The sequence below is a fragment of the Bubalus bubalis genome, chromosome 8 (assembly GCF_019923935.1).
Source record: "Bubalus bubalis isolate 160015118507 breed Murrah chromosome 8, NDDB_SH_1, whole genome shotgun sequence".
In the NCBI taxonomy this organism is placed as follows: domain Eukaryota; kingdom Metazoa; phylum Chordata; class Mammalia; order Artiodactyla; family Bovidae; genus Bubalus; species Bubalus bubalis.
In genome coordinates this window covers 65,094,424-65,119,577 of record NC_059164.1, presented here as the reverse complement: position 1 = coordinate 65,119,577, position 25,154 = coordinate 65,094,424, and the positions used below count along the sequence as shown (strand labels likewise).

General features: G+C 53.3%; 1 protein-coding gene across 5 annotated transcripts in view; it reads left to right on the top strand.

The window, feature by feature from the left end:
- The window catches only part of MINDY4 (MINDY lysine 48 deubiquitinase 4), a 117,600-nt gene that overhangs the window by 62,319 nt on the left and 30,127 nt on the right, over positions 1 to 25,154 (top strand). For all 5 annotated transcript variants that reach the window (XM_025291233.3, XM_044946691.2, XM_025291231.3 and 2 more), the window contains 6 exons: positions 2,290 to 2,406; positions 3,596 to 3,684; positions 13,468 to 13,566; positions 15,167 to 15,230; positions 16,321 to 16,386; positions 22,545 to 22,612. In XM_025291233.3, the coding sequence (XP_025147018.3) occupies positions 2,290 to 2,406; positions 3,596 to 3,684; positions 13,468 to 13,566; positions 15,167 to 15,230; positions 16,321 to 16,386; positions 22,545 to 22,612 (503 nt within the window). The remainder of the gene's footprint in view (positions 1 to 2,289; positions 2,407 to 3,595; positions 3,685 to 13,467; positions 13,567 to 15,166; positions 15,231 to 16,320; positions 16,387 to 22,544; positions 22,613 to 25,154) is intronic.

Here is a 25,154-nt window from a genome sequence, read left to right as displayed (position 1 = left end):
CAGCCTCCTCTGCAGGGATGTCCTGAGAGTCACAGGACTTGGGGAGTCGGTTCCTGGCCTTAGCAGCCCCCTCTGCAGGGATATCCTGAGAGTCACAGGACTCTAGGAGCAGGTTTCTGGCCTTAGCAGCCTCCTCTGCGGGGATGTCCTGGCCTCCTCTCCATCTCCACTGCCAGAGGGCCTCACCCTTCCCTGTGGCCAGCAGTTCCTGCAAGATGGAATGAGGCTCCTGCTGTCCTCCACTGGCTTTTCAGCCAGGATTCAGGAAGAGAAAATAAAACTCCTGGGGACACAGCTGACCCTCTTCTCTTCCTACTTAACAAGTATTTGCTGAGCACACAGGTGAAAAGTCAAAGGTTTTTCTAGAGGTTTTGTCCCTCTTCATCCCTCCCTTCTCTTTCCCTTCTTTCTTTTGAGACCACAGGGAGGGGGTCAGGCAAGGGCTCTTAAGTACTCCCACGCCTGGGAGTAAGTGGTCTGGCTGTCCTTAGCCACAGACATAGCCACAGGCTATGATTCTTTGTAGTGGGTACTATCATTTTGGGAGGGGCCCTCAGAGGCCCCTAAAGACCACCCAGTAGTAGCATCTCGAAAAACAGCAGAAAGAACTGAGGCCCCCACAGAGAAAGGACAACCCAGGACACACGGCACCCACAACAAGTAGAACCCAGGTTTCCAGGCTCGTAACCCTGTGACCTGGCAACTGTACTATGCCCAGATGAGAGCTGTCATTCTGTGGGTGAGAGAATAGACATAGGCTTCAGCCAGAAAACTCAAGTTCCTATAGTTTCTAGGCTCCCGGGAAACTCAGTCCAAATACATGGATGACTGTAGTTGGTGCAAGAAGGGGACCCAAGCCCTGATTTAGCTACCCCTCTCTCCTATGTGGTGTCAGCCCACATTTGATGACATGGGGGAAAGTGCTCGGTCACAGAGTTTTCCCCTGTACTTAACGAAAAGAAGGGCTTCCCAAGTGGCATAGCTGGTAAAGGATCTGCCTGCCAATGCAGAAGTTGCAAGAGACGTGGGTTTGATCCCTGGGTTAGGAAGATCCCTTGGAGAAGGAAATGGCAACCCACTCCAGTACTCTTGCCTGGGAAGTCCCATGGACAGAGGAACCTGGCAGGCTACGGTCTGTGGGGTTGATAAAAGTTGGACACTGTTGAGCATGCATGCACGAGAAGAAACAACTGACCTTAGAGGGAAAAATGAGTCTGTAGGAAAGATATGACCTGGAATAGGGCTCTGAGCGTGTAGTGACAGAATCCACATGTTGGCCCCTCAGATCCTCTGGGGTGTAAAATCACGACAGAGAGAGGAGAGGCAGCCAGCATAGGGAGGGACGTCTGGGGAGAGGCTCCGCTTTCCCGTCTGAGGGCTGGTCAGTGGGGAAGTGTTGGCGCTTTCTGGGGCTCTGGAGGGTGGGGCTTGGTTTGATGGGAGAGCAATGTCAGCCAGAAGTTTGAAGAAGATAGAGCTGCAAAAAAATGGAGGGGCTGTCTTGAGAGATAGTGGGAACCCCTTCACTTGGTGGTTGGGGTGTTCAAGTTTTGGGGGGCACCGGCACCACTCTCTGGCGATGTTGAGATTCTTACATATAGGAAGGGGTTGTACTGGTATGGGGTTGGCAAACTTTTTCCACAGAGGGCTAGATCCTGTATTTTTGGCTCTCGATTGCAACCACACAACTCTGCCATTGTAATCTAAAAGTAAACACAGATAATATGTAAACACACGGGTATTGCTGCGTTTCAGTAAAACACTATTTTCAAAGGAAGTAGAGGGTTGGATTTGGCCTGTGGGTCATGGTTTGCTAGAGGTTCTCAAGCTTGGCTGTGCACTGGACTCATTTACAACTACAGATCACAGCATCTGACGCCCGGGGGTTGCGCTTCAGTTGGTCCAGCATGGAGTCTGAGCATCAGGATTGTTCGGAGATCTGTAGGTAATTATAATGTGCAGTCAAAAATCCCCAAGGTCCCATGTAAGACTAAAATTTTGTGTATCGAGGAACGTCTAAGGAACCTGAAAAGATTTTGGTTTGGATCAGCACAGGCTGGTTGGGTTTACAGATGTTCCAGAGGTAAGACCCTCAGGGTCAATTTTCTCTTTCCTCAAATATGATAAAAATGGGTTTGCAAAACAAAAAGGGAGTAGATGACCCTGCTGGAAAACAGACTACCCTGCTAGATAGAATTCAAGACCAGCTCCTGTGGGAATGCAAACACCCAGCCGTGTGTTGTTGTTTGCTTTGAAAACAACCAATAAAATTCTTTCTTCTTTTGACAGGACATAAAGACCATTCTGTTTGGTTCCAGCTTTTGCTGTTTCAGCGATGAGTGGAAACTTCAGAGTTTTTCCTTTAATGACTCAGTATCCTTAAAATATGGCATTGTGCAGAACAAGGCAGGTTGTTTTTAAGGGCCCCCCTGGGACACTTCTCTGGGCCCATCAGGGACATTGTCACCCAGGACAGAAACTTCACTGTGGCTGGCAGAGCAGGGCCGGGGAACATGACCCCTAATATAAGTGATGCATGATGTGGGAATCCTCACTGAGAGGGAATGGGGTAGGGGCCCCTGTGTCTACTTGGGATTACCAGAGAGGGTCCTTTAGCTGAGTACCTCGAGTGCTGATTTTACTGGAGAGCTGGAGAAAGGATGCTGGAAACAGGTGGCAGCTTGAACAAAGGGAGGCTTGTGAATACCTAGGAACTGCAGAAGGGGGCAGAAGTATCTGGTGTGAGAACCAGGAGAAGTGAGGAGGAGAGGACACAGGCAGGGAAACGCAAGTAGCTTGTGGCAGGATCTGAATGTGGCTTAAATACATTTCCCAAAAGGCGTATCTTCAGGGCCAGAAGATACTAAAAAATCCAGCATCTCATCCAGATTCCATTTCTCAAGCCCCAAGAGCCTCCCCCTGCCCCACACTGCCCCAAGGAAGTGGGGCAGGGGGAGGGAAAACATGCTTCTGTCCCTACCTTGGGCAAGTCGGCACATTTTCTCGCACCCTGAGTTCAAGAGCACCTGCAGGCCCTGCTCTGACAGTCCTTGTACTTGTTGACGGCTGCAGGGCTGAGCTCCTCAAGGAGCCCCCTCCGTCTGAGACACACCTACTGGGTGCCGAGGCAGGCTACGGGCCAGGGACAATGTTGCTCACACAAGTGGAGGTGGCCCAAGGGGATCGCGTTTAGCTGAGGTGGTCAGGGAAGCCTTCCTGGAGGAGGAGGGCTTTAGGATGGGTAGATAATTGACACCCTCAGGCTGTGGACATGGAAATGTGTCTCTGGATGACTGGGCATCTGTGACGATGGCCTCTGGTGGGTTGTGAAGAGTTGCTTTCCTCCCATCACACACCTCACATTCACACATCACACATACATTCCTCTAGCAGTGGGTGCCGGGCTCTTTGCCACCTTCTCCCTGTGACTGAGAGTCGGCACCTCACGGAAGTAGACACCACAACAGAGACCCCTGTTTGAGGGGCCTGGGCTCCCCGTGTTCTATAACCTGTGGGCGGAGGTTGGTTCTGGAGGAACAGAAGGCTGAGCCCTGGGTCAGTTCTCACAGGCACTCAAGCGTGTCCTTCTTTGCAGGGTGGTCCCTGTGGGGTCCTGGCGGCTGTCCAGGGCTGTGTCCTGCAGAAACTCCTGTTTGAAGGAGATAGCAGTGCTGACTGTGCTCGGTAAGTCAGCGCTCATTCCGGCAATATCTTCTTTTCCCAAGGCTTCTCCTCACTGTCCAGAACAAATAAGCAAGGAAACGTGTGTTTGTTCCCTGATATTTCCCGTCTTCTGGAAAGGGAAATGGAGGCTGGCTAACAGGGCCAGCGTGGGCCTGTTAAATGACCTGCATGTGTTTGTGTCTTGTGAGCGGGCAGGCTTGTTAAGTCCTGTTCCACATGAGAATCAGCAGCTGGAACAGCACTGAAACTCAGGCCATCCTCACCGCACCCCCTCGCCACCCCCCGACACCCTCCAATCCCCCGCCAACCCAGGAATGGAGCAGCAGCTGCCCGAATCCTGTCCACACCCAGGTCACTGACCCCTGCGCTGAGCCCAGGCCTCCCCTCCCTCCCCTTGTTAGCCCATCTCTGCCAGCAGCCATCTCCCCACACATGGTCCAACCAGCCCCACAGGACATGGCTTCCACCCTCGGCCATTCATTCTCCACCTCACACGCTGAGTTGTTGCACACAGCTCATTCTCACGCTCACTCTCTCAACAGATGTTTCTGGAACATTCTGTGCAGGCCCAAGTGATATAGAGAGGAATAGATGCATTCTCTGTTTTCCAGGGTGCTCTGTGAGGTTGAGGGACAGAGAGAAAACCTTGATCCTACCCTGTGGTCGGTGCTCAGTTAGAAGGATTATTGAGGGGCTGGCTAGGGGTAGACCAGCTTGGCCAATTTGAAGAGGCAGCTCTCTTAACCTATAACTGCATTCCCAATTGTTTTGAGTAACCCTCAGAGTTACAGAACTTCTGGTACTTGTTCTTTTTTTTTTTTTTTTTTTCAGTTGAAATCTAGCATATATACTGGAGAAGGAAGTGGCAACCCATTCCAGTATTCTTGCCTGGGAAATCCCATGGTCAGAGAAGCCTGGCAGGCTATAGTCCGTGCGGTCACAAGAATTGGTCATGACTTAACAACTAAACCACCACCACAACATACATACAGAAGAGTACACAACTCAAGAAAGTACACAACTCCTGTATGTTCTGTTTAATGAATTATTGCAAAATCACACACCCATGAACACATCCCCAGATGAAGAAAGAAAATATTCCCAGCATCGTGGAAGCATCCTACCCAGTAGACACTTCCATTCTCTTCTCCAAAGTTGTAATTAACCAGATTTGAAAATCACAGTTTAGTTCTGCCAGTTCCTGAACACAAATTAAAGGGACTTGCTCTTGACCTACGCATTTTGGTAGCTTTTTTTTTTTTTCAAAGACAACAAGGTCCATACCCCCCATTTATTCATGTTTGGTTTACTGGGAAAGATACTAGTTCTCCAGGTACCCTGTCAAGCTTGGTACAAATGAAACATGTTTTGCCAGCTTAAAGGATGTGGCCTTAGACAGAGTCCAAGTGAAGGTATCTTTTCATGCTTGGAATTTTATAATTTGTCCAATAAGATGATTTGTCTAATTATGAAGTAATAATCAAGGTGTTTAATTTCAAGCTGAAAGATACTATCCAGAGGTATAGCGTGTCTGTCACCAGAAGCCCAGTGACATAGCATTTCCACAGCAAGGTCGGACTTTGTCCTGTTCTTCTCCCCTCTGCCTGCTCTGGGGTCCAGTCCAGTGAAGTGCTACCCATGCTGTGGTCGGGAGAGGCCCATGTAGTGTGTGATGGTCCCGGATGATCCTGACTGGCTGGGTGGGACTGGCTGAGTGAGGGACCTCTGGCTGCCTGCTCTCAAAGGGTACAGGGACCCTCTCTGAGCACATATGTACACCTTGTCCCCTTTCCCTCCTTGCACAGCAGAGAAACACACAAAGAGGACTTAGTAGGCATTTGGAGGGGGTGTGGGGCCCAGCATGGTAACTGTGGACTTGCCCTCATGGGACCTACACCTGAATACACGAGCCAAGACGAGTGGGAGGTCGCGGGACAGGCCAGGTGCTCAGGGCCCACCTGGGCGTGAAGAGGGTTGGGGGGTGGTGCTTGCTGGAGACGCATGGCACTTTAATCTTACTGAGATCTGGATTGTGAGCAGGACTCCCAATGGGCTTCACACACGTCCTTGCATGGGCTTGTTCCTCGCTTGGTTTCTCCTTTCCCAGCAAATCCCTCAGATTCCTCCCCGGCTCCTCACTGTGCAGAAGTTGTGACTCAGGGCGGCCTTCCCCGACCTCCCCAGATGCTGCCTGCAAGCCCCCTACCATGAGATGCCCTTTTTATCCAAGTCATCACCTGCCCATCGCCTACACCCTGGAACTCAAGACCCCTGAGAACAGGAGTCTTCTTGGACTTCCTGATCCATAGCTTGTTCCTGGCATCCAGCCCCAGACCTAGTCCACAGAAGAGGCCCTCAGAATTTTTGTTGAATGAAGGCATGGACAAATGCATGAATTATCCAGGCTGATTGGGAGGGGAGGGGATGGTATTTCAGTAAGGAGAACAGCATGTACAGAGGCCCCAGGGCAGGGAGAGGAGCTGAGAGTTGCCTGGGGTGACCAGGGCAGAGTTGCAGAGGGGCAGGGTGAGGCCAGCCCCGGGCTGGTGGGTGGGTAAAGGCTGGGCTGCCAGAGGGCCCTCAGGGCCCAGCAGCCTGCTCAGGTCAAACCTTGGCTTTGGCCATTGTGGGAGATGTTTTATAATTCATTTCAGCCCCATCCCCTTCAGAGGTGCTTTTGAACTTGGCCTTTGGTCTTCTCAGGGGAAGCTGTGGATCATTTCCCAACAGTTAGGAAGTTGGTTCCCCGAAGGGCTGTGTGTGCGCATGGCAAACTTGGATTCTCATCTCCCACCCGCAGCCCCACTGAGGGGCTGTGACAGCCTCTGGATCCCCAGGCACGTCCTCGGGAAGGAGTTCTGCTTTCCTTCCACACCCGAGAGGGAAGCCAGGGTTTGGGAGGCAGAAAGCCATTCCGGCTAGGGGCCCAAGACAGGCTCTGGGTGGAAAGAAACATGTACCAGCTGAGAGAGAAGAGTTGGGGCCAGCCTTGACTGAAGGCCCTCCGGGGCCAGCTGGTGGTGCATAGCGGGAGGAGGTCGGAGGGAGTTGCTGGCTGCTGGGGTTTATGTGTGGGGTGTGCCTGGTGGGAAGGAACCCTGCTCTGGGGGATGGCGGCCTGGCCAGGCTGAAGGAGGCCTGTGTGGATTGGCCAGGAGAGCTTGGCCAGCTGGCCAGACAGGGTCCCCTCCCCCAGGAGGCATGGAGGGATTCACGCTACAGAAGAGTGACTCACCTTTCTTTGGAGCCCACAACTGAGGTGCTCCTGGTAAGTCCCTTCCCTGTTGCTCGGGACCCTGTACCGAGAGCTGCTCTCCCCGCAGGCCTAGCAGAGTGGGTTCCCTTCCTGCTCGCGTTGATGGCCAAGCAGACCCAAGAGTGGGTGTTCTTCATGACCAGGCTAGAGGGAGAGACAGAGAGCTTGGCCTAGTGACCCAGGCTCCCTTGTCTAGCCAGAGCCTCTGCAAGTGCCTGAGGGGACTCAGGAAAATGTGGCTCTATGGGGCACCAGCTTGGGGAGGTCCCAGTGGTGACAGGTTGTGGGCGAGGGACACCAGCTGCCTCTACACCTTCCTCCCGTGTCTCCTCCTCCCACTGCCGTGCAGTGGGCCTGACTTTGCTGAGGCATGAACCTGCCTTGGGGCTGGAAGGCGATTGAGGGTGAGAGGAGAGTCCTCCTGGGTTCAGGCTAGGACTTAGGTCAGGCAAAGGCCAGGGGAGTGCAGGGCGGGGGGCTGAGGCTGGCAGCAGAGGGATGGAAGGGTGAAAGTCAGGGTTTGCTTGCAGAAGTGAGGCCTTCCAGATCAGAGGCCATAGAAAGTTGTCCGTGCCAAGTGGGTGTCGGTGTACCCTGTTGGTGCCTGTGCTGAGGCTGGGGCAGTGCTCAGCTCTGGGCACTGAAACAGGTTAGCCTGTTTCAGGATGGGGGCTGCTAAAGAGAGTACTAGACTGGCCAGAGACCTGGATCACAGACTGTGGGCCAGCAAGGTTTCACTTTCTCCATTTGTGAATCTCTGTCCTGCCCAAGTCTGACTTAGTAAGGAAATGCAACCTAGTCCTTCATAAATGAAGGGCTGTGCAAGTGGGTGGGACCTGGGGATCACCTACTAGGGTATATACAGGGAAACTGAGGCTCAGAGACAGAAAGATGCTGGCCCAGGTTCACACCTGGCCTCCAAGGTAGAGCCAAGCTTGGGACGTGACACCCTGTGTCACACCATGCTGTGCCCCGCAGGAGACACAGAGTACCAGGACAGCCAGAGAGGCCAGGAAGGGGCTGGCGCCAGGAGGCTAAGTGTCATGGGCTTAAAATACCTGAGGGCTGGGCCCCAGACAGACTCAGTGACAAAGGTATGGCTCTGTAGGTGCTATAGTTCACAAAGGGCTTCTGGGCAGAACCTCCCCTTTTTTCCTAATTTGGAAAAAAAAAAATGCAAACCCCTAGGGATCTGCTGCCTCGTGTGAGGAAAGCGTGACATTAGACATCCCTGCAGGAACCTCTCGCAGCCCCAGCCCCTCTGGCTGCATGGATTCATTTGTATGATCTCGACATTGATTGGGTTATTGACGTTGCTGCATGAGCTGTGTGCACTGAGCTGGGTTTGAAACTTCAGTCCTCCCTTTTGACTCTGAAATCCGAGATTTCAGAAATGATCCGGCTTAAAAAAAAAAAAAGCAAGCAAGCTCCTCTGTTCCCTCTAGGAACACTGCAAAGGCCCTCATGTCACACAGGGACAGGGACAACATCCGCCGCTGCCACACTGGGCCCTTGGGGGTCTCTTGGACCGAGGTTGGTGGGCCTTCCTGCACTGGGTCTGCAGGCCTGGTGGGGATGCCCCCCTGCTCACTGCCTCCCCAGCAAATGATGGGGAAACGGTTCTGTGAAAGCCGCACAAGGATGTGACTGCACCCTCCAGGGAAATCATGCTGAAGTAAAGGCTTCTTGGCAGTGGTCGTGTTTTTTCTGCGGGACTGTCTGCCTTCATTAAGACTCATTCCATCAGGCCGGCAGCCGGCCTCTGCTCAATCGGGGAGGATGGAGCCGGACTGCAGGACTTGGTGTTTTTCCACTCCAGGAGGGGCCGTGCCGGCTGGCTCAGCTCGTGGGAAGCGATGGTGAGCCTCGTTCCCCTGAGGGCCTGGGCCACACCATGGGCCAGGGAGCTGTCCTTCTGCGTCCGCTTCCCTTCTCAACTGGGGAAGTTGAGGCCCAGAGAAGGAGAGGCGCTTGTCCAAGGCCCCTCCAGACAGTCAGTGGAGCCAGGCTCAGATTCCAGTGGAGCCAGGCTCAGATTCCAGATCCAGTGGTCCCCAGGCCTGCCCTGGCAGCATGTAACCCTGAAAGGGGGAAGAAAGACCCGCAGTCGCTCGCCAGCTTTCCTCTGATTCTTCTGTAGGCTCTGACTGGCGGGCATGTCAGAGTGGACAAGTGAGCCTGCTTTGAGTTAATGAGGGTGGGAGAACCATCTTTTTAATCTGAAAGACCTGGGTAATTAAGCCAAACAGAGGACGTATTCCTCCCTGACCCCCATTGCCATCCCTAGACAAACCCTGCACTTCTCCTGCGAGGAATTAGACTCTTTTAAAGAAACTTCCCCGGTGGCTTAACAGTAAAGAATCTGCCTGCAATGCAAGAAACCCTGGGTTCAATCCCTGGGTTGGGAAGATCCCCTGGAGGAGGGCATGGCAACCCACTCTAGTACTCTTGCCTAGAGAATCCCATGGACAGAGGAGCCTGGTGGGCTACAGTCCATAGGGTCGCACAAGAGTCGGACAGGACTGAGTGACTGAGCAGCAGCAAAGAAACTTCTTTTGGTTTAGGAGCCCGGCCAGGTGCTGGGTTCATGGTCGGGGTTGGAAGAAGGCAGTTTAGCCCCAGCCTTGTCAACAAGGTGAAGGCAGAGACTGAGTTCCCCTGGGGAAGGTGGAGGCCCAGTGATTCACCATAGCACCTCCCCACTTCCTTTGGTCATCTGCACCCACCACAGCCCTGGACACCCTGCGGCTGGTTACATGGCACAGGGCAAGGCTGGGAGGATGCTCGGGACATCTGGTCCGGTGTCTGCATTTCTGGGTGGGGAGGTGAAGGCCAGCGAGGGCAGGGGGCTTCCCCAAGTGAGCCAGGAATGGAACGCAGTCCCCACCACTGCACTTGCCTCCATGCTGCCATCTTTTGGAAAGCTTGTCTCAAAAGAAAGAGCCAGAGGAGGCCCAGGGAAGGATGGAGAGGCTAAATGGAAGCCAATGGAAAGAACCAGGACTTTGTGCAGAAACATGGACATTCAGGGGGTCTGTAACTAAAGCCTGTGAGACCAGGAAGATCGGCCCCTCCCAGGAGCCAGGTCTCTTATTGGCAATGCAGGCACAGGAGAGACAGGCTCAGAGGCAGAGGGATGCTGTGCCCGATGCCGGGGGCTCCAAACGGCGGATTCCACCGCCCATCCTCTCCTGCTTCCCTCACTGTCGTTTCACTTTGTCCAGTTTTTACTGTGTGACCTTCAGTTCAGTTCAGTTCAGTCGCTCAGTCGTGTCCGACTCTTTGCGACCCCATGAATTGCAGCACGCCAGGCCTCCCTGTCCATCACCAACTGCCGGAGTTCACCCAAACTCATGTCCTTTGAGTCCTTGATGCCATCCAGCCATCTCATCCTCTGTCATCCCCTTTTTCTCCTGCCCCCAGTCCCTCCCAGCATCAAAGTCTTTTCCAATGAGTCAACTCTTCGCATGAGGTGGCCAAAGTACTGGAGTTTCAGCTTTAGCATCATTCCTTCCAAAGAACACCCAGGACTGATCTCCTTCAGAATGGACTGGTTGGATCTCCTTGCAGTCCAAGGGACTCTCAAGAGTCTTCTCCAACACCACAGTTCAAAAGCATCAATTCTTCGGCGCTCAGCTTTCTTCACAGACCAACCCTCACATCCATACATGACCACTGGAAAAACCATAGCCTTGACTAGACAGACCTTTGTAGGCAATGTAATGTCTCTGCTTTTCAATATGCTATCTAGGTTGGTCATAACTTTTCTTCCAAGGAGTAACCTTAGGTGAATCATTTAGGCTCTGTGCCTCCATTTCCCCATTGTAAAAGGGGACAATAATAGTATCTCCTTCATAGGGTGGCTTTGATGATTCATGCAGTAATACGTGTGAAGTGCTCCTAACAGCTTCTAACATGATGAGTACTTATTATAATATATGCTGGTTTTTAAAGTCTTATTTGTGGCCACCCTGAGAAGCTCTCAATGAAGGGTTAACTGCTTCAGCAAGTTAGTGTGAGTGAATGTTTGGAAGCTGACCCAGTAGCTCCGTTTGGGGGTTTTCCAGCATAGACGCTCTAGGCAGAGTATACAATCTGGGTGTAACTTTGCAGCCCTCTTGCCCGTGTTGCAGGATTTAGGTGTGTGTGTGGTGTGTGTGCGGGATGGCCGGGGGTCCCCTGGTCACACCTGTGCTGCAGGAGGAGCCTGCAGCGAGTATGTTCAGTGAGGGTTGGAGGGAGGGCAAGGCAGAGCAGCAGTGCTGGCCAGCTCAGCTGAGGAGCAGGGGCAGGAGGGTGAGTGTGGGTGCTCAGGAGCTGGGACTGCGGTGACTGCCACCTGGATGGGGGCAGGGCCGGAAACAGGAGCTCTGGGGATGATGGAGCCCACATCCACGGGCTCTGATTCCAAAGAGATGAACATCCAACCCTTTCCCCTTTGTCTGACAAGCCCTGTGTTCCCATCCCTCCGCGGTCCTTGGCGGCCGCTCCTGAGTCCCAGAGCGATGTTTCCTCACCTTTGTTTCCATAGTTGACAGTGGCCCACAGCCAGTGCTTCCCAAGTGTCGGGTGCTGATGGCGGGGTAACTGTTTCCAGAGGAGCAGGCAGGCTTCCTGAGGCTGCAGACACCCCAGGCACTCTGAGTCTCATTTCTCAAGTGGTTGAGCGCTTGCTTGTCTCATTGAAAGATTGCCTGGTGTCGGTGGCTTGTTGTCACTTTCACACCAGATGTCGGGGGCTCACCATCCTGTCAACTCTTTGGCCACAGCCAAATGTCAAGTGGGGACACTTCCATAAAGACAACAATCAAAAGGTACCGTTTAACGAGGCATCCTCCACACGCCAGGCGCTGGCCGTGGACCTGACGCACATCATCTCATGTAAATCGCCCAACACGATGCAGGAGGTACGACTGCTATGGCCAGTTTAGGAAGTGGAACGTGGAGGGACCCTATGTCACGTTGCCTCCCACTTTAAAGACACGGCACCACAACAGCCTAGGTGCGGACGGCCAGCTCTGTGTCCCAGGTTCTAGGTTGTGAACATGTGCTGCCCCCCATGGTGACCTGTGTCCTGGTCTCCAGGTTCTCCTTTCCTACCCTGGGGAGGAAGTACAAACAGCAGTTTCCTCCCAACAGCTCAGCCTGGAGCTTAGGGTACTTGGTAACTGAACGCATGGGAACTCCCTCCGTACTCCTGGGAGCCCCGGCATCAAGCCCCTTTTGTTCCTTCGGTAGCGGAACACTCAGACACTCAGCCTGCCTCTGTAGGAATTTAGCCCAGGATCCAGGGCTGGGCAAGAAGCACAGCTCTGTGGAGCCCTGGAGACAGAAAGAGCGTCTGTATTTGCTGCTCCTTCTCCTTTATTGACTTCATGCACTAGGGGCCTCTTGTGTGTCTGTAAGTGACTTCAGTCACGTACAACTCTTTATGACGCTATGGATGGTAGCCCACCAGGCTCCTCTGTCTATGGGATTCTCCAGGCAAGAATACTGGAGTGGGTTGCCATTTCCTTCTCCAAGGGATCTTCCCGACCCAGGGATTGAACCCACATCTCTCATGTCTCCTGCATTGGCAGGTGGGTTCTTTACCACCAGCACCACCTGAGATCTCTCTGCCATTGTTGACACCACTGAGTACCTGTCCTTCTTAAACCCTTTTGGTCCTAAGATAGTACTGGCCCCTCTCCGAGATCTGCCCTTCCTGCCTCCCTCCCCGCCTCCCTCATATACTGGAGTTCCACCAGGCTCCAGCCTTGGCCCCACCTCTGCCTGGTTCATCCTCTCTCTGGAAAATCATAGCCACTCAGAGTGCCCAGGACACCTCACAGGCTGGTGGTCCATAAACCTCTACTCAGCCCAAGCTGCTCTCCTGGGCTTTAGAGCGACAGCTTCACCTGGATGGGGGGGGGGTGGGCATGGGGGTCCCTTGGGGGGTTCCCGCATGCATCTCCTGTTGCCCCACTCCCCGCCCTGTGCCCACATTTCAGCTCCACCATACACTCACCCCAAACCCTGCAGTCATCATGAATCCTTCCTTTCCCACGTCTCCACACCCCGTGTCTAAGTAATCAGCAAGTCAGGCCACTTCTGTCCATATTTGGGCCTCATCCCCTATCAGCTGGAGCAGCACAGGGCACCTCTTTGCTTGCATGAGCCGCTGTCTCCGGGGCCTGGGTGTCAGGACTGGCCCAGCTGGGGTGGGTCAGGGCTGTGCCTCTGTGTGGGGTGGCAGCAGTTCTGGGCCCAGTCTCCCGGGCTCTGGCAGAACTCGCAGGCTTTTCTTGCACTCTCCAGAGGCCCCTTTGCTCCCGTGGGTGATTTCCTCAGCCTGCTCCTTCTCCAGCCCTGCCGGGGCCCCCTTCCTCTCGGCTCTTTTCCTGGTCCTCATCTGCGGAGGCCCCGGTCCCAGGTTCTGTCTGAGTCCTCTGGGTGGCAGAGGAAAGGACAGGTCCTCTGCCTTACGGCTGTGTCGTCTCTAACTTCTGCCACTACAGGCCTAAGCACGTTTCCCTTTCTGTCCTCAGGCTGCAGCCTTCAAACGCTCGCAGGACCCATTGCCTGGCCCTGGCCATCGCAGACATTGTGTGGAGGGCTGGGGGCCGCGAGAGAGCCGTGGTCACACTGTAAGTGCTTCCCAGGGCTGTGTTGCTACTCTTCTACCTCGGGCGGGCTGCGCTGCAGGCGAGCTGGCTGTGTGCCTTCTCGTCATTGGGGAAATCATCTTCTCATGCAGGCGGTCTGGGCTGAAGGACCGTGTCTGTCCTCCTAGACCCCTGCCCTGTGCTCCAGGTCAGGGGGAGCCCAGAGAGTTGCCCTGATGTGCTGGGCAGCCCTGCCCTGGGAGAGGGCCAGCCCTCCGCATGGCCCCAGTTGAGAAGGTGTCAGATCCAGGGACCCCGTCCCTAGGGAGCGCTGGGGGCTGTAACCCACCAGGGAAGACCCCTGGGCCCTGGCAGCCTGTTCCCCTCTGTATTTCTCTGATCTGAAGACCCTGGAAAACAGCCTCTAGGCCGAGCCAGTCCCCAAAGTACGCTCCCATTTGCTGTGTCTCTCGGCCCCGTGCTCAGATGAGGAGACTCAGAGAAGTGAGATGGCGGTGGTGGAACCAGCGCAGTCTTCTCCCTGCCTGTCCTGCTAACGGAGGACCCCACCCCCATAATCCACGGAGATGGTCTGCCGGTTCCTCAGCCTGACCCTTGAGAGTGGAAGCCTCACTTCATTCCAGCTGTGTGGCTAAGCTTTAGACAAGGGGGTCAGCCCGCTAGGGCGCAGTGGTCAGGAGAGCACAGCACTTAAGAGACTCTAAAGGCTGACTCCCAGTGCTGTTGTTTATGGGCTGTGTGACCTTGATGAATTGACTTGACTTCTCTGTGCCTAACTTGTTTACTCACCTGGGAAATAGGGGTGATAGCAATGATTGCTTAATGGAGTGATTGTGAGAATGGAATGAGTCAGTATAAATGATATATAATAAATGGTAGTATCATCCATCAGTTTAATCATTTATTCATATAAATAAATGATAAAGAGTCAGATGAAGTACCCAGGATAAGTTCTGGCACCAGGTCAGTGTTAGGGATTATCGTCGTCACCACTCTTGTTCTTATTGAGGGCTTGCCCTTCGTACCCGTGCTCCAGTTAACCTACAAACCCTGGCCCTTAGGATGTGCATGGAGAAAAGTTCAATTTCTCCTCACTTTACAGATTAAGAAACAAGCCCAGAGAGGGGCAGTCCAAGGCTGCCCAGCAGGCTCATGTCATAGTGGCTCCAAACCCAAATGCCTCTTCTGGTCCATGCCGCTTTTGGCTCCACGTACAGAGGCTGTGTAAACAGATGACCTCCAAAAGGACAGAGGCTGGACTTCCTCAAGTCCCTAAAAACCACGGGCAAGTGAGCATTCCTGTCTGGAAATATGCTCGTCAGTGGGTGAGAGGCAGACTTTTGGCTGCCAGGATCTGGGTTTGGTTATCCCAGGCTCTCCTTCAGCTGTCTTTTTTTCCACTCTATATCAACCCGCTCGCCCCCGACCCCCGCCTGTTAGTGGAGTTCTCCAGACCAGCTTCGTGGGTGACTTCAAAGCGGCGAAAGCAGCACTTAGCTCCCTTCTTTCCTCTGGGCCACCTTTATGTTTGTCCTCCCTGAGTGGCAGTGTGGTTTCGCCCTGGCTCTAGGGCATGTCTTCTCTGCGAGCAGAGACTCACGCATCTTCTTTTCCTTTTTAGGGCTTCGGGAACACAGCACTTCAGTCCAACAGGGAAATACAAAGCAGATGGAGTCTTAGAAACAGTACGGCTTTCTGGAAAATTATCACGCGAACTTTGGCTTTGTTTGGGGACAGTCTCCTTTCATATAAGTAAATCCCTTGGGGCTGGGCAAGCCCTCCCTCTGCCCAGGCCAGCAGAATCCTCTAGCTGGGGTTGAGGTGGGGGGCTTTCCAGTGGACTCCAGCCAGAACTGGCTTGATGGCTAAAAGGCTGACAGGAGCTCTGTCACACTGAGGTTGTACAGAATCTGAAGTCCCTGCAGCACTTTGTAGGCAATGCCTTTTGGCTCAACCCAGCCTTCCCTGTGCCCTCTTATGTCATAGAATCCTCTCTGGGATTGCAGTGAGAGGATGCTGGGGGTGGGAGGGAGAGGAAGTGGAGAGCAGAGAAGAGCTTTGATGGACAAAGCCAGACTCGAGGAAGACAAGGATGGGAAAATGTGCGACGTGTGGACATGCAGAAACTGTGACGCTTTCCCACACGTTAACTGCTTCACTGAGAATTTCTCGTTTACTTTGTTTATTTCCTTTTGGACATATGTGTCCTGGGATCCTACCTGAGGATCTCACTTTGTCGAATGTTTTCTAGAAAAGTGTTTTTTCCTGACCTGCCTGAGAAAGCCCAGGAGACTCATGACCATTGCTTGGCACTGAACTCAGGACACTGCCTGCTGGGCTTAGAACTGGCTGGCGGCGGTGATTTGGTACAGGGTCACTCACCCTATACCCACCTGGACACTGTGCCCTCAAGGTGCTTCTCAGAAATCTGGGACTAGCCCTCAGGGTTCAGCCCCACCCATCAGACTCACATGATATGCGGACTCCTGGGCTTTTGTCCCACGGTGTCTTGAATCCTCAGATCTCTAAAGGCAGGTCCAGTGTTGCAGCAAGGTGGCAGCCCCAGAGACCCCAAATGGACCCTGCAGCCCTTAAGTCACACATAGCTGCGGGAGCCCCTCTGCACCCCTGCTCCCGAGGTCACTGCTCTCTGATTGTAGAGTCATTCCCCAGTGGGGTCCGCTAGCTATGGGAGTCAGGGCCACAGAAGCTCGTTCAGCATGGGGTCCCTCCACCGGGCCTGGCTAGTTCACCCTGTGTGTTTGTGTTTCTCAGCTCAACCTCTACAGTTTGACCTGCTATGAGGAGCTGGTGACTTTTCTTCAGCAGAGCATCCATCAGGTACGAACCATGGTTTAGTGTGTGGGATATGCATTGCTCAGCTTTCTTTGCAGAAGAGATGCTGGTGAGCTGGGGTTGTTCCCCATTCATCCCCAGCCTGGGGTGGTGGGGTGATGTCGGCTGGGAGGCCGAGGATCTGACCTCTGTCACTGAGTCCTAGAAGTCGGGCCACAGCTACAGATAAAGGGAGCTGCCACAGCGAGGGCTGCAGAAGCAGAGCAAGGATGGAGTGGGATCAGACTAAGGGAAGCTGTGATCAGACTGTGATTATGAGAGCCTTCTCTTTGAGGGCGAGCAGCTACCTCTGCAGGTAAAGACCCCTTCGTCAGTGGGTGGGGCCCCGTAATAGCTGGGGAGGTGCCTAGGACGTGGATCCCTGGGCTGGGTTGGAGGTATGAGCACTGTTGTTGGAGACCCTGATAGTAGAGGACCTTGATTGGTGTCTTGGGAGGCAGGGCTGGGCTGGCCAGGGCCGCTAGAACATCTGTCTACTGGAGGAGAGCCATATGTCTGCTCCCGACTGTGAGATGGGGCAGAACCCAGCCAGTGTTCAGAGAGCTGAGGGAACTGAGAGTGTGGCTATAGCCATGGGGCTCCAGGAGTGCAGAACATTGTCTCTGGAGCCATCTCCCTGTGTTTGCATCTAGGTTACACCCTTTGGTAGCTCTGTGACTTTGGGCACCCTAATGCACCCTTCGCGCCTCAGTTTCCTCCTGTGGAGCGTGAGGCCGGTGACGGAGCCAGCCCCAGAGCTCTGTGTGCAGAGCGCCTGGGGCACTGTGTCCTGTGCCGTGTTTCCAGTGGTCGTTAGCTTTCACTGTGGGTGTTTTATCACCCTGGTCGTGATCTCTTAAGGAAACCTTGAGACAGGTTAGTTATAGTCAGGTAGAAATGGGAGGGAAGCACGGCTGAGAGGAAGCAGCCTGAGCCAAGGCTAGGGATGGACGCCCTGTGAGATTCCCAACCACCAGGCCACACAGTTCTAATGTCTATGTGCCGGGCTGCAGGAGAGAAAGGCAACAAGGCCACGCCCTTCTGGGGCACAGGCCAATCTCCCGCCCTCCCCTCTGCCCTCCCTTCAGCTGTCCAGGCTGTGGGATCGGCCCTTTCAGGCTCCAGAGAAGGCATGAGAGCATTTGGTGGTGAGCGCAGAGGGCGGGAGGACCCACTGGTTATGGGACCAGGCTGAACACGCCTGCTGTCAGAACACCCTCCTTGGGCACAATTCCTGGAAGACGCTGAGGGTCCGGGCATAGCCCGGGGAGTGTTCTGGCCCTGACAGCACAGATGCCCCTTGGGTAGAAAAAGGGGACCTGTACTGAGACCTGCACAGGGAGGGTGTGGTCCCTGACGTGCTAAGCCACCTGCAGTCCACTCCCCCAGAGCTGATGCCTTGGGCATGACTTTCCCTGAGGAGAGGCCCAGAGCCTGGCCTGTCCCGGAGTTAGGTGGGAAGGGCTCTGATGTAGGAGGGGTCCTGGCCTTGGCGTTGGGAGTCCTGGGTAGGCTGTCACTTGCTGCCTGTCCCTGGCTTTCTCTGTTTCTTCATGGGCATCACCCAGTGGGCAATCTGTCAACACAGCTTGGAGCAGGGGCCCTGGGACCTTCTCTGTTTTATTCCCTGGTCATGTGTGGCCTCAGGAACGTCACCAGGTTTCAGTGGCCTCATCTGGAAAATAGAAGATGGAGCAGTTGGGGGGTAACTTTCGGCTCTTTGTTGTCCAACTGTGATACTTAAAGAAGAACCTTAAACGCGTGGGAAGGAATGTCTTCCAAATTACATACGAGGCAAGCTAAACAGGCAGAAAGGACACCTTTTATTAAACACACCAGAGTGGTGTGAGCTTACAGCAATGCATCTGAGAGATGAGCAACCCTGGACAGCATCATGTGCATTTAGGAAAGCCAGGACCAAGGCCACCTATGTCCACACTGTCAGGTGAAGCAGAGTTGGAAGAGGGAAGCCCTGGGGGGCTACTGTGGGTCATAGTAGGGGGTGATTGCTCACATTATCCAAAGATCTGAGGCCCTGTCATTGCCCTGATGGCCCTGGGGTGATCCTTCAGCACGAAGATCGTCTACATCCTTGTCTATAAATGGGGTCTCCCTCCTCCCTTGGCCTGTACCCCGAGGAGTTTTGATGAAGCCCAAGCCAGACAGTGAATGTGAAAGAGGTTCTGCAAGTGGGGTCCTCACAGCAGTGGGAGCTGCCTTCTTCCTGCCACATGTCTGGGCTCAGGGCAATTCTCCGTCCTCTCCTGGCATTGATCTCTGGGTGCGAGCGGTCAATATTTGGCCCTTGCTCTGGAAGGCGGTGTTTCCCGCCTGCAGTTGAATTTGTGTTTTTGCTGGAAACTGTTGAGCCATCTCAGCACTCCCCTCACCAAATTCATTTTTCATGGCCTGGGCCTAAGAGGGGTTCCTCGTGCCAGGCCTGGAAATGAACACGGAGCCACGTCTGCCCAAAATAAATAGCCTCCTTGCTGTGTTTTCATTACAGCTCACCCTCCTGGTGAGATGTCTGGCCACCGCCCCCTGCGAGCTGGGGGATGGTCCCGCCCCTGCCTCCTACTGGGGTTCTCAGTGGACTCGGGTCTCTCCAGAGCCCCAACAGCTCAGGGGAATGGCCCCTTCTTCCCAAGCAGTACCAGACATTTTTCCAGACCCTGCTGGTGCGTTCCAGCCCATTTGCCTGCCTGGGCTCTCCTTTCAATGCAGGCACTTTGCCCTGTGGCCTTCCATGGCTTGGCAGCTAGAATTCGATGAGATAATTTTAATAAATGTTTTTTAAAACCAAATGGGATATTTGGTGTCATTCAGTCGTGTTCTGGCAAAGGCCAGATGCTCCGGGTGGGGGTCATGTCCAGTCTCACCTAACCTGTCCACACAGACAGGCATATCCTTGGCTCAGGGTGAGTGCTGCTTGGAGATGTCCCCAGGATGGTGGAAAAGACTGGCCTGAGGATAATAATAGTTCTCTACATTTGCAGAGAGAGTTAGGCTTACAACGGGCATCTGTGTTCATTACTTCATTGCAGTCCTGCAAGTAGGGGGAAATAGGCCCTGGCAGTGCCGTGGCCTCCCCAGACAATTGGCAGAAGTATGTAGGCATTTCTGAAGGGGAAGCTGAGATCCAGAGAGCTTTGTCACTCCCTAAGGCAACAGGCAAGCCTGTAGTAGAGCCATGACAAGGGTAATTGTGGCCTGAATCCTCCCGGACCTCTGTCCCCCCTGCCCCACCCCCATCCCCATGCAAGGATATTAGCATTACTCTTTGCAATTGTCAGAGCATTTCCACCGACCTGGCCTCATAGGATGTGCCTTGTAACCCAAGGAAACATGCGACAGAGATACTCGTTATCCCCATTTTGCAAATGGGAAACTGAAGACGACAGAAGTGAAGTGACTAGCCTGAGGTCACAGAATTAGATGACATTGATTTAAGATTGTTGTTAATTCATTCACTCCATTTCTTCTCCACACCCCCCCAAAACAAACAAACAAACAAACTTAAAGTTACTTAGGAGATGCAGGAGACGCAAGTTTGAGCCTTGGGTCGGGAAGATCCCCTAGAATTGGAAATGGCAACCCACTCCAATATTCTTGCCTGGAAAATCTCATGGACACAGGATCCTGGTGGGCTTCAGTTCATGGGGTCGCAAAGAGTCAGACACTACTGAGCTCACACAGAGATAAAAAGTGATGTCCTTGGTTTTTTGTTTGTTTCTTTGCTTTTTCGGTACTTCAACTGTAATAAACCTGCCCTGTCTTGCCTCTGAGCCTTTGCATATGCTTTTCCTCTTACCTGGAGCAAAGTTCCCTTCTCTTCTGATTCCTTGTTCCTTGGGTTTCTGTCCAGACATTGCTTCCTAAAGAAAGCTTTCCTTGACACTCCCTCCTTCCCAAAGCCTCAGGTCTGTATTGACCGCCCTTCCTATGGGTTTCCAGAGAACCTTGTATTTCCCATCAGCATAGAGCCCCTTCCCCACCCCCCTTTTTTTAAGTTGCTCGTGATTCTTTCTTTCCTGAGTTACTTCTTGTGAGGGCAGGCCTATGTCCACCTTGTTCCCAACTTCCCAAGTAGAGCTTTAGCAGGCACATCCTCTTGGCACAAAAAGTTCATCCAGTAATTGTTTTTTTTTTTGGAATGACTGACGAATTAAATAGGTGAAAATAAAGATTTTATGTGTATGTAATATTTAGAAAATACGTACATATTTAATTGAACTATAGTTGATTTACAATGTAGTTCAAGTATACAAGTTCAAGACATAGCAATTGAATATTTTTATAGATTATATTCTATTTAAAGGTATAAAATAGTGACTGTATTTCCCTGTGTTGTACAATATATTTGCGTGATATACATGATGGTTTGTGGGCTTCCCTGGTGGCTCAGATGGAAAAGAATGTGCCTGCAATGCGGGAGACCCAGGTTTGATCCCTGGGTCGGGAAGATCCCCTGGAGAAGGGCATGACTACTCCGTATTCTTGCCTGGAGAATTCCATGGACAGAGGAGCCTGGCAGGCTGCAGTCCATGGGATTGCAGAGTCAGACCCGACTGAGCAACTAACACTTTCACTTTCACAAGATAGTTTGTACCTCTTAATCCCCGACCCCTTTCTTGTCCTTCCCCCTTTGCCTCTCCTCACTGATATATATCTGTGAGTCTGTTTCTGTTTTATTATTGAATTCATTTATTTTTAGATCCCACATAAAAGTGATAACATATAGTATTTGTCTTCCCCTGATAAACTATATTTTGACGAAAAGAAAATATTGTCAGAAGTTTGAGCTAAAATAGTTTGAGTAGTTGAATATCATATTTGGCTCTGAGCTTCCTAGCAGCCAAGGCAAACCAAAATGGAAATACAGTAAGTTATAGAATTCTCATTCTTCCAGGAAAGTAAACTTTTTTTTCAGGTTTAAGTTCAAGAAGAAACTGATCGCCCATTAATAACAATGACTGTTATTAGAGGCAGCATCTGCAACAATAACTCACAGAAGTGGTATTGTCCCCATAGGAGGATGAGTAAGGCCTTCACACCCATTTGCAGCTGGGAGAGCGTTCCTCTAGGAAGCAAAAGTGACATCGTCCATCCTAGTCATTCATGGCCTCTGGGCCTGCCGGGCTCACTGGACAGGTGGGCCCTGAGGACCCAGCACCAGACTGACTGTTAACGCAGGTGTCAGGCCCTGTTTGAAGTACTTTACCAGGGCGATCTCACTGAATCTTCACAACAACCTCATGAGGATGGCTCCTGTTTGTATGATCCTTGTTTTACAGATGAGAAGACTGCAGACAAAAAATTAAATGTCCCTGTGGTCACATAGCTAGGAGTCGGGGTTCAGAGCCGGAATGTAAACCCAGGCAGCAGACCTCCGGCTCCAGACCAGGGTTTGAGACTAGGGGAAGGCAAGTGGGGCACTCCTCAAATTCAAAGGGGTCCCCTCAAACCTCAGTAATCAGCATAAATGACATTTTAGTGCAATAGTTAAAAACTATTAAAATTAATCCGAAAAAAATTCATGATGAACAGCAAAAAATTTTGAAAAGACAGGCTCTGCCCTTGCACTTGCCAGGCTCACCTCACTGGCACCTCCCCACCCAACCCTCCTCCAGCCTGCTCCCTGCCCAGTGCAGTTCTTAGGACCCCGTAGGAATAAGGGATTTGGAATCAGAGGGAGCCCCCTGGATTCCCAGTGGGCTGCCTGCAAGTTGTGTGACCTTGGGCCAGTTGCTCAATTTTTGAGCCCAAGTTTCCTTGCACAGCAGAGGGCAGTGAATATGGTATTTATCATATAGGCCTGGGGTAGTTTTAGTTGTTATAATGAGCAGAAGACACTTGCATGGTAGTGGAGGCCACCACTGTCCACGAGCTTCCAAGACTCCGAGGCGGTGGGTGTTTACTCCCCTCGGGGGCACTGCGTCTGCTCCATTGTCACTCAGTCTTGTGTGTTCCTCATCCCTTTGGGAATCTGGTTTGGGAGACCTGCATGGAGTCTGCTGTGGGGCCATCTGGCAACCTCTGGGACCCAGCTTGAAGCAGCTGGCTGGCTTGGAGTCAGCCTGCTCTCTGGGGTATGGTCCCCAAGGAACCCAGAGGAGGGAGGTGCAGACACTTGATGGGTTCTCACTGCTTTCTCCTCTTTCCAGTTTGAAGCAGGCCCTTACGGATGTGTCCTGCTCACCCTGTCGGCCATCCTGTCCAGATCCACAGAGCTGTGAGTATCTTCCCCACTTAGTTCCCGGAGCTGGGCTTATCTGTCTGGTCACTGCAGAGCACACAGTGGGTGCTCAGTGAACCTGGTGGAAAGGATAAACGGGGCAGTGAACTGGGGGGTCAGTAGGCTAGTCGGGGAGAGAGCAGTTTCATCCTCTGTACACGTGGGCAGCACTACCTTCTCTTCTATCTCCCCACATGTACTGGGGAGTGCAGGGGACTCAGATCCAAAAGACTCCCCCCACACCCCTTCAAGAGCTCATAGCACCCCTGGGGTCCTAGCAGCACTGCAGTGGGTGAGTACTTGAGGGTGCATGAGGACTCCCCTGGATGTGTGCAGGGCTGGACAGTTGAGGCTGGGAGCTGGGAGATGACCAAGGGCCCTGTGGACATGCTGTAGGCCAAAGCAGTCCCAAAGGCTTCCAGGTTCGTGTCTAGAGCCAACTCTGAGGGGTACACCAGGGCCTTAGAGACTGGGGGAGCAGGGAGGTTGGGTCCCCAACTGGTACTCTGGGCATCCTTGTCAAACTCAGGCTCCCAGGCTGCCTGAGAGCTGGAGCTCTGCCATCACCCCCATTCCCTGGGTGCTTTCTAGGCCTCTTTTCCATAGTTGTCACCTGAGCATTGTGTCACCAGGGAGGGTACCAGATTAATAGCACATTAATAGGTTTGTAAAGTAGAATCGATTACCCCATCTGCTTTCAAGCAGAGCGCAGACCCCAGAGGACATGGAGAGCTAGGGGGATAAATTTTCACTTGACGGGGTAGCAGGGTGTGTATGGTGTTGGGGAAGATTTGAAAACAGCTCTGAGTAGGGGAGGTGGTAAGAGTAGCTATGGGGTGCCCAGACTGGCGGGGGGCCCGGCAGAAGGAGATGCTTGCTCCCTGATCCTGGGCCTGGGTGGGTCTTGTCCACCTTCCCCCAGGCGTTGGGTGCTGGTGGGCGAACAGGGAGGCCAGAGCTCTGTAGCCTCGTGCTGCGGGCTGGCCTGCTGCTCACTGCTACTGACCTCATTAAATGCGTGTGTGTGCACTTTCTAATGGCATTTTTCTTCTAATCCTGCCATAATGATATGATTCATTCCTGGCTGGGCTCACGTGCACGGAGACTGTAAGCCGCCGCTCTGCGTTCTCCCCAGGCCTGGGTTTGCTAATCTCTGGGCTGACCGGTGTGTGGGGGACAATCTTGAGCTTCCTGACGGGAGGACCAGGCCTTTCTGCAGTCCTCTTGGCCCATTTCCCCCTCTGCACGGGGGCCCCCTGACTCTGGGGGTCGAGGTCTCTGTGCTTAGAGTGTCTCTGCTGTTGGTGCCACTTGCCAGCCTGGAAGCTGGGCCCCCTGTTCACGCGCATGCTCCTTAGGGAGCTGCTCGTGCAGCCATGTCCATCTGAGGGGCCTTCGGGGCCCCCCCATCCAGACTCTGCTTCATGTTCTCCAGAGCTCCACCAACGGGGTGGCTTCTGCCACCTCCCCGCCCCATCCAACCAAGTCAGACCCCTAGGTGCCTGCCTCAGCTGTGGTACCTGTGGGGCATCTGTTTTGGGGTAGGCTGCCCCACTGCACCAGCCCAACCTCATGCCCGTGGGAAGGGACTGCCAGGCCCCTCCGCCTCCACCATGCACAGACACAGAAAGGGACGTACACATACTCAGACACACAGATACACATGCAGACACACGCAGCACTGTGGCGGTCCTATTGGCCCCAGAGAGAGTATGTAAGGATGGTCTCTCCTGCTCAGGGCCCCTGAGGACCTTCCGTGTGAACCGGAGGCCTGTGGTTCTGAAACCTTCCTGGGCAACTACAGCCATTCTGGCCCCTGCCTGCCAGGAGGACCTCACAGAGGCCTGCTCAAGCATGGGCCCCGGCAGCGCATTGGTGGGGTTTGTCTTACTCCTGTGGCTCCCCTTTCCCTTCTCCTAAGTAAACAGCATAGACAGCATTCTCATCAGAAGTAAGAAGGACAGCAGCCAGCATCTAGGAAGCTTCCTACCTGCCGGGTCCTTGGCTGTAATGTTTTACACGAGACGCGTTTAATCCGCACAGCAGTCCTGTTAGGTGGCGCTGTTGCCACCTCTGTCAGCATGAGAAAACGAGGCTCTGAGAGGCGAGTCGAGTGATTTGCCCGAGAGTTACACAGCTCACCTCGGGCGGCCGGGTCCCAGACAGGACTCTCTGGGTTTGTTGTTTAAGGACTTGAACTTGGGAGTAAAACAGACTTGGTTTCATGCCTGCCTCCATACAGCTTTGATCCCGAGTTTCTTAACTCTGTAAAATGGGGCTGATAATTCCTACCTCACAGGGTTAAATGAAGAAGTGCCTGTCGTGTGCCTGGCAGGTCTCCAGGGGGTGGAAGGTCTTGGATGGCGGGTGATTAGTCCCGCCCCATCCTAGCTGTGCTCAGGGCCTCGCTTGTCCTGTGCTGTCCTGTCTTGCCCTCAGCCTTGGCTGGGTGCCTCGTGCTGTAGATCAGGCCATGGGGATGTCCTGCAAATGGGGGATGGGTCCTTCTTGCTGCCTGGAGACTCCTCTCTGCAGAAAT